General features: G+C 33.2%; 2 protein-coding genes and 1 long non-coding RNA gene across 3 annotated transcripts; all 3 read left to right on the top strand.

Annotated features, from left to right (window-relative positions):
- Window positions 1–910: 910 nt before the first annotated feature.
- On the top strand, window positions 911–2,546 carry LOC122586734 (MDIS1-interacting receptor like kinase 2-like). Its single transcript, XM_043758723.1, has 2 exons — window positions 911–2,473; window positions 2,517–2,546. Exons 1-2 carry the CDS (start codon window positions 911–913, stop codon window positions 2,544–2,546), a joined length of 1,593 nt encoding a protein of 530 aa, XP_043614658.1.
- A 50-nt stretch (window positions 2,547–2,596) lies between these two features.
- Window positions 2,597–3,871, top strand: LOC122586733 (MDIS1-interacting receptor like kinase 2-like). Its single transcript, XM_043758722.1, has 2 exons — window positions 2,597–3,500; window positions 3,585–3,871. Exons 1-2 carry the CDS (start codon window positions 2,606–2,608, stop codon window positions 3,869–3,871), a joined length of 1,182 nt encoding a protein of 393 aa, XP_043614657.1. The 5' UTR covers window positions 2,597–2,605.
- A 5,349-nt stretch (window positions 3,872–9,220) lies between these two features.
- Window positions 9,221–10,275, top strand: LOC122590107. Its single transcript, XR_006322404.1, has 4 exons — window positions 9,221–9,280; window positions 9,638–9,780; window positions 9,961–10,023; window positions 10,102–10,275. It is a non-coding gene; the product is annotated as an uncharacterized LOC122590107 (long non-coding RNA).
- Window positions 10,276–12,205: the final 1,930 nt, after the last annotated feature.

The following is a 12,205-nucleotide window of genomic DNA, read 5'->3' as shown; positions in this document are numbered from 1 at the left end:
CATATTGAGATGGTGTTGAATGTTTTAGTATGATTATTTAGCATGGTGGAACAATTCATCATTTTAGTTTGTGTATGACAGATATACTTTGGATCTTTTGAAAAACATGATATCAATTTTAAATAATACCGATAAAACCCTATGATCCACGTTATGTTTAGGATTTAACACAACAGGAGATGCCTTTGCAAGGTTTTTGGCTCGACCTTTTTTTTATCAACAATTTGTTTCCTTGTCTTTCTTGCATTATTCGATAAAATCATTTGATCGACGTTTGGAATGTCAATTGGTTGGATTCCTTTTTTATCTTGAATAATTTTTCTAGATTTGTATGCAAAGATGTTTATCCGATTCTTATGGTTATTTTGTTTGGGGTTTAATTTTTAATATTGGATTAAATACATAGAAACACACTAACAAAACTTACCAGTTTTTTCCATGTTTTTTTTGCTATTTGCATGGCACTATCATACATGACTCAGTCAATGGTGAATGGACAGAAAATTTTAGGAATATTTTGACCGATGGAGTGGCTATTCAGCTAGCAAATTTCCAAATTGATTTCGGTATATCTATTTAATATTTTTTAATTCCAATTTTTAGCCTTGATTAATATATTTTGAGACTATCCGTCCATTGGACGGGTCTGAATACTAGTAATCTACTGCACATTTTACCGACCATACATTATTAGCAATATATGTATAAAATCAGCAGGAAAAAAATAAGAAAACAAAACAAAAGTCACTCTACAAATAAAAAAATAAAAAATAAAAAAACATGCAGATCAAATAGTCAACCAAGACTATAAAAAATCATTATATATATAACCTACCCCACGTTCACAATTTGTACATGAACCTTAAAAAAACACAAAACAACTCTTACATAAAATTAACACAAAATAAGCATGGGCATGTCTTCTTCAGCCATCATCTTCTTACTGCTTGTTACATGTACAGTTTGCAGCACGATTTTATGTGTTGCTAATTCAAACTCATTATCATCAAATGAAGAAGTTGATGCTCTCTTAAAATGGAAAGTAACCCTCAAAAGCCAAAAAACAAACAATCTTATTGTGCTCCCTTCATGGACAAATGATAATGTCAATCTCAACTTGTCAGCACAAAAAACAGCCTCTCCATGTAACTGGTATGGAATTAAGTGTAATGAAAATGGCAGCGTAAACCGTTTGAACCTTTCGTCATCATTTCTAAGCGGTACACTGGACCACTTTTCATTCTCTTCGTTTCCAAATCTTATATGTATTGAGCTTACTTTCAATAGCTTTTCGGGAATCATCCCATCAGAAATCCGTCACATGTCAAAACTCTCTTATCTTTATCTTGGTTCTAATCAATTTGAGGGAACAATCCCTCTAGAGATTGGTGAATTGAGAAATCTTGAAATCCTTGATTTGTCTAAGAATCAGTTGAATGGTTCGATTCCTACCAGTTTTGGTCAGTTATCTAATCTGATAAGCTTGAGTCTATCTGAGAATCAGTTGAATGGATCCATCCCAAAAGAAATCGGTAACTTGACTTCACTCGAATGGCTCGTGTTAAGCACTAACGAACTTAGTGGTCCCATTCCTTCGTCTATAGGTAAACTCAAATCCCTTCTTGGTCTTCGTTTAGATTCAAACAAACTTTCTGGTCCTATACCACAAGAGTTGGGAAACTTAGCATCTCTTTCTGGTTTGCAAATAAGTAGTAATCAACTCAATGGTTCCATTCCAAGATCATTAGGTAACCTAAAAAACTTAGAAAAACTGTTTCTGTATGACAATCAGTTTTCGGGGCCTATCCCACTAGAACTAGGAAAACTGACGTTGGTTCAGATAGATATGAGCAACAATAGTTTTTCTGGCAGTTTGCCGGATGAAATCTGTAACGGAGGAAGACTTGAAGTCCTGATCCTTATTAATAATAACCTAACGGGTCGTATTCCAAAGAGTGCGTACAACTGCTCAAGTTTGCGCCGAGTAAGGTTTGATGGGAACAAGCTAACAGGAGATATTTCCATGAGCTTTGGTGTGTATCCACATCTCTACTACATTAGTTTCAATGATAACAAGGTTTCTGGCGAGCTCTCGGACAACTGGAGTAAGTGCGAGAACTTATCAACGATACAAATGGGAGGAAATCAAATAAATGGTAACATACCTCCGTCGCTTGGAAACTCTCTTCAGTTAGAAGAGCTCAATCTATCGTCCAATGATTTGGTTGGAGAGATACCAAAAGAGTTTGGAAGAATGACTCGGATGCTGGAACTTAATCTAAGCAATAACCGACTTTCTGGTGGCATACCACAAGAACTAGGATCGTTAACTGAATTAACGTCCCTTGATCTGTCAATGAATAAGTTGAATGAGTCCATTCCGTCTTCCTTTGGGGATTGCTCAGATCTCATCTACTTGAACTTGAACAGCAATGGTTTTACTAATGAAATCCCGATTCAAATAGGTGAATTGGTTCACTTGTCTTTTCTCGATTTGAGTCACAATTCGCTCATAGGAAGGATACCTTCTGCTCTATCGGGTCTAAGTAGTTTGGAGAATCTCAATCTTTCTCACAATAAACTCTCGGGTTCTATACCAAACATCATGGAATCAATGAATGCCTTGTTGAGCATTGACCTATCGTATAATCAGCTTGAAGGTCCAATTCCTGAAAGCAAAGGTTTTTCGGTAGAAACATTGCAAGGGAACAAGGGTTTGTGTGGAAATGTTAGAGGAATGAAGCCATGCCCTTCAGAAAAGCATTCACAAAAGGGATACCACAAACTTGCACTACTGATTTCCCTTCCACTTGTTGGTGGTCTTGTGGCAATTCTAACTTTCTATATTTGGAGATCTAAGAAGAGCTCATCAACACCAGGACCGCAGGTGGACGCAGCAGATACAAAAGCAGGTGGAGATTTCTTTTCAATTTCAACTTTTGATGGAAAGGAGACCTACAACGAAATCCTAAGGGTGACGGAAGAGTTTAATGAAGCATATTGCCTCGGAAAGGGTGCATTTGGAAGTGTGTACAGAGCGAATTTGACATCAGGTGAGGTTGTTGCTGTAAAAAGACTTCATCGGTCCTCTGAGGTAATCAATCGCCCTGATTTTCTAAATGAGATCCGAGCATTGACACTGATAAGACACAAAAATATTGTCAAGCTACATGGCTATTGTTCACACGTTAGAAACTCATTCTTGGTTTACCAGTATCTTGAAGGGGGTAGTCTAGCTAGTGCTTTGAGTGACAGTAGGAGTGCTCAAAACTTGGATTGGACCAAAAGGGTGAACATCATTAAAGGTGTTACTTACGCTTTATCATATATGCACCATGATTGTTCACCCCCTATTGTTCATCGAGACATATCAAGCAAAAATATTTTGCTTGATTCGGATTATGAAGCTTGCATTTCAGACTTTGGTACGGCAAAAATTTTGGACCAAAACTCGTCGAATTGGAGTAACGTTGCAGGAACATACGGATACCTTGCACCAGGTAATTTATTCATGGACTTTAAGTTATCATACAAACTTAATTGTTATATCTAAGAACGTATTGACAATCTTTTTTATTTTGCAGAACTCGCTTACACAATGAAAGTAACAGAAAAGTGCGATGTGTATAGTTTTGGGGTTCTAGCGTTGGAAGTCATTAAAGGAGAACATCCAGGTGATGTCATTACATCTATAACATCTCCATCAGCTGAGAAGATCGAGCTGGGCAATCTGCTAGATCACCGTCTTCCAAATCCACTCCCAGAGATGGAGAAAGTTCTTACATCCATTTTGATTCAAGCAACAAGATGCGTAAATCCAAAACCTGAAATAAGGCCTTCCATGCTTAATATTTCTAAGGAAATTTCATAGATGATTTGCGACATGTATAAGCTAGTGTTAAAGCCATATATATGTTGCCCTATGTAATTGTTTCAGACTTGTGAAAAAGATTAGGGTGTTTAGATCCAATTAATAAGTATATTAGATAAAAGGGTATGATGATTGACGCACCACCAAACGCTACAACAGCCGGTAACTGCCAACAACCAAACCATTATGATGGTTGGAAAGGCACTACTTGAACTCCATAAATAGGGCACCATGTGTATATGTGTATATTTGTTTGAATAAATGGAACCAAATTTCTTGATAAATTATTGTGTTTAGTTCGATCCTGATTGTGGATACCTGTTCCCAACATGGTGTCAGAGCCGAAGGCTCCATGAATTTTAAGGACTGGGTTCAAACTTCAGGAATAACCTATCGAGAGGAATGCAATTTATGTTTGATTGGGTTATGTGAAGAAATCAAGAACGTGAGTCACCAACTAAGGCAATAGTCGCAGAAATCAAAACATTTATTGTTTGTTTGTATACATAAATACGAAGAAAGAAGACAATCGGGAGGATGGTTCTTTGGTGTTGGTTCTCGTTCTTGAAGGAAGTAACAAATAGAGGGGAAGAAAATAACAAGCAAGGGGCTGTCTCATTTTTGGTAAATTAGGGACAGCAAAAAGTAGAACAAAGGCTTGTGTGTTGCTATAGAAAGGGCAGAATGTTTTTTTGCAAACAATGGATAAAAAACATTTTAATTTGTTGATGCGTTTCAAACAGAAAAGAGATATAACCATACGGGTTTTTGGTATTGCGACAGAAAGAAAAAGAAGAAACCAAGCGAGATTCTTGGTACAGGCCAAGGATCCCAAAAAAAAAAAAATCAAGAGAAAAGTTGGTGCCATTCCATAAAAATGAAGGAAAGAGAAAAGGTTTCCGCGTGAGGCTGCGATCAAGAAGCAGAAAACAGAAAACCTGTGTGATGTGAGACTAAGTTATAAGAGGGCCGAAGGTTTGTTTGAAACTGAGTGTATGGAAGAAGGGGATCAACTGTGAGATTGATTTTAACAAAAACCGGAACACCAAATTTGCTGGTGTCTGCAAGAGTGAGAACCTTTGTGATATTTTTACTAGTAAAAAAAGATATCCAATTGACCTACTCTTTTTGAGGCAAGCCAAAGTATACAAGAACATTGCTACTACTCTTCTATGGATGTGTTTCTATTATGTCTCTTACCATATCACATAGCACCCTAAGAGTTGCTCTATACATACGAAGCTCACTAAAGCACACACAATCAATTTCCTAAGTCAAGCTCAACATCAAATTCATCCGTTCTGTCCTTTATACTTGCTTTGTCTTAATGCCATGAATTTTACCTCGAAAGTATGAAGAAATAACAAAATAGTAGAAATAAAATCTCAACACCATTAGTGGTCGATATTTGTTAATCAACAAAAGTTTCCTTAACTTGCGTTGTCTTGTGTTAATAGGAAGACAAGGCATATTGATCTACAGTTAAAACCAGAAGCTACAATCATAAAAAAAATACACATCTCTACTACATTATAAAGCAATTAGTTCCCTCCATTTTTTTCCATTAAATTGTTGATGACCCAAAATGTCCCTCCTTTTTCATTCACTATGTTAAGAGTTTTTTCATTTGAAATACCTATAATATTTACTTGAAATACCTATATTACCCTTAATGAACTTAATTTATAATATCTACTCTTAACTTTTAAATATCTACATTACCGCTTTTTACATTAATAACCACACCGTTACCGCCGCCGCTATCACCACCACCACCGTAGCGGTTGGGTTTCTGGAGACTTGATAGGCCAGCCCAGTTATAGAATGCTGTAAGGCGGCAGGCCTTAAGGCAAAAGCAGTCGGCCCTTGAATTAACTTTGGCTTGGTAACTTGGGGATTAAATCATTAACCCTGATTATTTGTCTATTATAAATATACTGTTATATACTTGTAATTCCTCATCACGAGTGTGGAGAGGCAGATTGCTTTTAGAAAATATTCTAATTGCAGCCCATGGATTAGTTCATACAGTTTAGTGTGAGATACCACGTTAAATATCTCATATCCTTCATTCTTCTTATCTTTTATTTATAGTGTGTGTGTGCAGTTTAATTTCTAACAGTCGTGGCCACTACACCGCCGCATCACGTGGGCATATGACAAGTTTAACAATATGCATAAAGGAAAGCACAAGTATTTTAATTTGCCAACATTAGAGCTCAGTGAGCTTTATTGAATATGTAAAGCACTAAAGCTACAAAAGAAACAATTAACTAATTAACATGTAATAGAGAAATCAAAACTACAATTTGGCATCCGATCACAAATAGAAGAAAATAAACAACCTTAAACGACAGCAACTGAAACTTATGCTACTACAACATTGAAGCATTTCATCAAACAGTTGGAGGATATTAGGAAACTTAACTGATTTTAGTAACTGCGGATTTTGTGGGCTTGTGGCATTTTTGAGAATGATAGAAGAATTAATCATAATACTGGAATGCTGGTGAACAAATTCAATCTGGGCATCTTTTTTTGTGGGATGTATATTTTACAAGTATAAACTTTGAAGTAAAGGAAAGCGGGTGATAGTACTATATATGGTCGGTTCAAAACAAAATTATAATCAAAATTTAACATATATAATCCAATTATAACTGGAATGAAGCTAATTGCTAAATTTAATATTTTTTTAAAACTCATAAACAATAAAGAAAATAAGCAGCATACTGTAGAAGTAATTTATAAAATTATATGACATACCTATTACCTTGTAACCTTAAGGCCTCTCTCTATATTTACCTCATCTTTCTCTCTTCAATACCTCTTCTATACTGCCACATCAGCTTTTCTCTCTCTTCATCCACATCTTCCACAATCACTCCTTATAACCCCTCCTCCACACCTCTTCCACGCTTTTATTTTATTTAACTTTATATTTAAACAAAATATTAAAACAGTACATGATTAAAAAATACATAATTTTATATTTAAAATTAGGGTTAAGTGCACCGAAATGTAATCAACTAAGGCCGAAAAGTTATTGTGTATATGAACTTACAAAAGGTTTATTGTATACATCTGCTAATTTTCTATTGTATACCGAAATCGGCTAAAGGCTTGATGTGGGCCGGTTAAGTGCATGAAAATACAATAAACTATGCCCAAAAAGTTATTACGTGCATGAACTTATAATAAATATTTATTGTATCAAGATTTTTACAATTTCCACTTTTTTTCATCTCCCACTACATCTCTCGGCGGCAGGGTGTAAAAGGAATTACTATTTTGTTGGTTTAATGATGAAATACAGAAAAAGGAATATCAAAGAGAAGAAGAAAAAACAAAAGACGGTAACAGTTGACGACCAACATTTTCCACAACATCTTTCGACGGCGGGGTGTAAAAGGAATTACTTATTTGTCGGTTTCATGATGAAATACAGAAAAAGGAATATGTGGGGTGGTTTGGTATCGTTTTTCATCAGTTTTGTTATTCATTTATTTGACATCTTCATCATCAAGATATAAGATCCGATTTTGTTTTTAAATTCTTATGGTTCTAAATTTTGATGAATATGTGTAGTTAGAACTAGTTTTTTGACCCCTGGGGGACATTACCCAGGATCGACACTGCATCATGCAGACATTTATACATACAACAGTACCTAAAAGTTTGGACACTTAAAAATTACTATAATTTAGTTAGAAACCTTAAAATAAAAGATAAAAAGTATAAAAAAAAAAAAAAGATTTGATGATTAAAGTTAGAAAGTCAAAGTTAAATTATAAAAATTAAAAACTACTCCGTATAAAACTAAACTATAATTAAGTTTGTATACAAAAAGTTAGACTAAAGTTAAAAAAATCAATAAGTTAAGTGGTATAAATAAGTTAAAAGCATTAACATAAAAGATAGAAAGTAGAAAAAAAATTAAAAAAAAATTGATGATTAATTTTAAAATCCAAAGTTAATTGATAAAAATTAAAAAACTTTAAAAATAAATTATACTTGTATATAAAAAGTTAGACTAAAGTGATAAAACCTAAAAGTTAAGTAGTAAAAATATACAATCGTAAAAAAAAAAAAAAAAAAAAAAAAAAAAAAACAGCAGAAAATGACAAAATAAGAATAAGACAAAATTGCTGACGTCATCCGGTAGTTAAGAATTCAAAAAGGTTACCGGCTAAGGGAATAGTAGGTCAATCGTGTATTCGATAACGTTTCTGATTTTGTTCATGTATACAATAAACCTTTTGCTCTCATCCTGCAGAAAATAAGAATATGTCTCTTCGTGTTTCGAGACCCTGCGGCCTGGTGCTTCTATTTCCTGAACGTGTTGGTCGCATTGGTGTCTCTTCTTCCGTAGGTAAAGCAGTTTCCCAGAGAGTTCATTTTGAAGGAGGGTGTCCTCTTTGACATCTTCCATGATTTGTGCTTTCATCTCATTTTCGGTGAAACGAGGTCGGTGAATGTTCTTATTTGATAAAAGTTGGGAACATTCATAAGTTCTTGGAAACACCACTCGTATTTGAAGTCCCTCCCATAATTCTCCTGGTACTCTTGATGGGCCATTACAAAAACCATCTCACTTATTTGTATTTATAGGACTGGATTATTAGAGGGTTTTTAGATATGTGGTTCGAACTTCGCATACCGCGTAATTGAATGTCATTGTGATGTGTAGAACGGTAACTACTAACTAGTTAAAAAATATATAAAAAAAAATAACACTAAAAGAGTGGTGATAAAGGAAGGCGACTTATTTTTGGATATATAGAAGATCCTCATCCATGGTTTACTTGTGGAAACAATAATTGTTCTAAAATAATGATTGTATTTGGTGGCGGATGCACTTTGAACATATTGCATACCTTATTGATGGTATATGCAGTACACATATATAATATACACACAAACACATAGTTGCGATTAATTTTTACTTAATTTGTGAATATATTTTCGTTTTCTATTATAAATAGATGCGATATATATATATATATATATATATATATTTTAAACAAATCTGTTTTTAGTTGATGTATTACCAGATCTGCTTGTGTTTTTAGAATAATCAATTATTTGTTGAAAGTTAATTTAAGTTCTGGACTTCCGCTCTGATGTAATTAGGTGTTTAATGGTTTTTTCTGTTGTCATTCTTCTTTCTTGGGTTTAACCAGGTAAGTTTACATGCACTAAAGCTCTTCAAAGGTCCATCTTTTTATCAATTGTCATGTTTCTCGTTTAGTCTTTAATTTACTTGTTTATACAAGCATTGTGCTTCTTGTGGCATATAAATACTTATTTTCTTTAAACTCCTTTGAAATTGAATATATAGGATATTTGAAATTGAATATATATATAGGTTATACGATCCGCAATGTGCCACGGTGCTGGTGTTACGAGGTCTCTCTTTTTTCCCACACTAAATAAATTATGGGCTAATTGTATGGTATAGCAACCTGTCACCACTTCGTTACTAATTTAGGTAACCAACTGGAAGTTTTTCTCTCTATTTTTTGCTATTAAAGGTCACTAGACTAGAAGACTATAGTGGTTAGCATCAAAATGATTGTTCGGTGACATACTTGGTGGGTCAGTGATCAGTTACCTACATAAGAGTTTTTTTTTTCTTTTTCAAAAACTTATAGTTGCTTTGGTACACTTGCGGCAACATGATGGTTGGTTCACTTGGTTGCTATATAAGCAATTACTTTCTAAGGAAATAGGGGATGCTGATGATTATATTTAATAATTATGCAGACAGCAGTTGCAGTTGGGGTTGAACCTGATAATAAGCTGCCTTACAATGAGTATTATGAGTATTTTGGACCAGATTACACTCTGCATGTTGAGCCAAGTCCCCTTGACAACCAAAACACTCCAAAAGACTTGGAGAAAATCAGGTGAGACCTTACCCTTAATCACATTCTCTTTGTTTGGTGTATTCTTTATATTGCTGATTAGCCTATGAGCGTAGTAGTTTATTTATCAGGAAATATGTGTCTTTATGTCTTGTTTGGTATGGATGCATCTACTTATTCCCTATATGTATGTTAAAAAATGGTTTTCTATATAATGTTTAGGTCTTAATTTGGTGGGCTGGTCTTATGAGAGGTGCTGTTTCTATGGCCCTTGCCTATAACCAGGTCAGTGATTTGATGAGCATGGCCTTCAAATTATTTCCTATTAGTACCATCTAATTGTGATATTTCTCATTGTTGCAGAAAGTCAAATCACTGAAGAACGACTTGATAGCAAATTGGATAGGCATCTATCAAACTTCATTTACCGTTTTTGAATTTTATATAATTTAGCGGTTGTAAACTTTTATGGTTAATCTTAGAATTTAAGATAACTTTTAGTGGTATGAAGTCCATTGTTTTGATATATATGAAATGCGCTCGTTTTCTATTTGTGTATTTATTTGTATTATGAGCTAGATTAATTGTTATTTAATGTGTGGATATTAAAAATTTTATTAAAAAAAAATAATTGAAGCATGACACGCAAAAAAGGCGTCATAAAATAGTGTTATAAAAGTATGTCATAAAAGAGTGTCATAAAAGCGTGTCATAAATTCATGACGCGCCAAATGTGTGTCATAAAGTTTTATGATGGGTCGATTTATGACACCAAAAAGCGTGTCATCTGACCTCTTTTATGACACAAAATGGGTGTCATTAAATGTGTTTTTTCTAGTGGTGAAGGAATTTTAAACTTATAAATTAGGATGGTTAATCATTGCTGTAAAAAAAAAAAGAAAAAAAAGATGGTTAATCATTACTCTTAGACGAAGATTAAAGAGCATGTTCAGCATTAAAAGATTAATGAGCTTGGATAGTTGGATGTATACTCGTAAGTCGTAATAAAGTAACAAGGAACTGTCCTTTCTTTCTTTTAAAAGTTAACTGCAAACTTCAAACTTGGTCCTCGTGGTTTACACACTCTCACAATAGGGCTCTTTTTTAAGTATTATTGTAACGGGGTCCTTATTTTAAGACTTTTTTACAAAATTAGTCCCTAATTAACAGGCGCATTATTGAGTGTCGTCAAATCTGCACATGGTCATCACGTACAGGTGCAATATTACAGTCTTTTCTCACAAAATACAAAGGACCCCATTGGTAATGCCCTCGAAAAGGAATCCCCATTGTTAAAATATAAAATCATAGGAACCAATCTTGCAATTAGCTCTTGATAATACATCTCATTATTTGTTATTTTTTTATACATACTAAAAACTTACTAACCTAACCACTTATTAACCAATTAAAAACTTAAATAATCCTTAAATTTAATGTTTCATGTGTCATAGTTTAAATTATAAACTCGAAAATATAGGGAAAAAAAGTTTTATTACTATTAATAGTGATAAAAAAAAAGTCTTATTGATCGATACACTTTTTATATTTTCAATAAAATAATGAAATATAACTTTTTATCTTTTCAATAAAATAATGAATCTTAATAAAATAAATTACACTTTTTATCTTTTCAATAAAATAATGAATCTTAATAAATACTTAATTTAAATATAACTATCAACATTTTTTTTGAAAGGTCAATTTCGCTAGAAATTTCGTGTCGCGATTTAACAGCGGTAGGTCTAACATACGTTTTCTTAACCGGGTCCACACTAGAGAACTCTTTTGAAGTAAAAATGTCTATTTCAAATACCTGATGAGGAGAAAAGCACCTATTAATCCGACCAAAGGCACGATGGTTAATAGGGGTAAACCATGCCCCCTCTGACTTGAACCTGAGTATACCTAAGCCAAGGCCTCATTAAGGAATTTAATTCACATGTCCTCCCGAAGGCTTCAACACAAGACTTCAGACAAAGGGGATGGTCTTTTAATAATTGAGCTAAAGCTCAAGGACATAACTATTAATATATTTTAGCTTTTCATGATTATTTAGAATTATATTATTAAAACATATTTTTACAAAATATTCTAAAATTTGTGAATGATTCAATTGATACTGGTTATTAAATCTACATAATAATTTTTATTCACGTCTTAAAAAAACAATATATATTAACCGATATAGCAAAACTATATTATAAAATCTGTTAAAATCTATATTAAAATAAATTATATATCTATTAATCCACCAACTATCTAATATGTTACATAGAGAAGTAAAATACCGTACATGATAATTTTTAAACAGGTTTACTTTTTGATAACATCAAGTTTTTAATATACAATATCTAATTTTGAAACTATAAATAATAATTAATGTTTATAAATCAATTACTTTTCGAAAGATAAAAAGTTTTTAAAGGAAGAAAAAATTATATAAGGTACATCTTTATTATTAAAA

Source organism: Erigeron canadensis, chromosome 2 (genome assembly GCF_010389155.1).
Source record: "Erigeron canadensis isolate Cc75 chromosome 2, C_canadensis_v1, whole genome shotgun sequence".
Taxonomy (NCBI): domain Eukaryota; kingdom Viridiplantae; phylum Streptophyta; class Magnoliopsida; order Asterales; family Asteraceae; genus Erigeron; species Erigeron canadensis.
The sequence above is the reverse complement of the archived record's forward strand: the minus strand, read 5'-3'. Positions and strand labels throughout refer to the sequence as shown.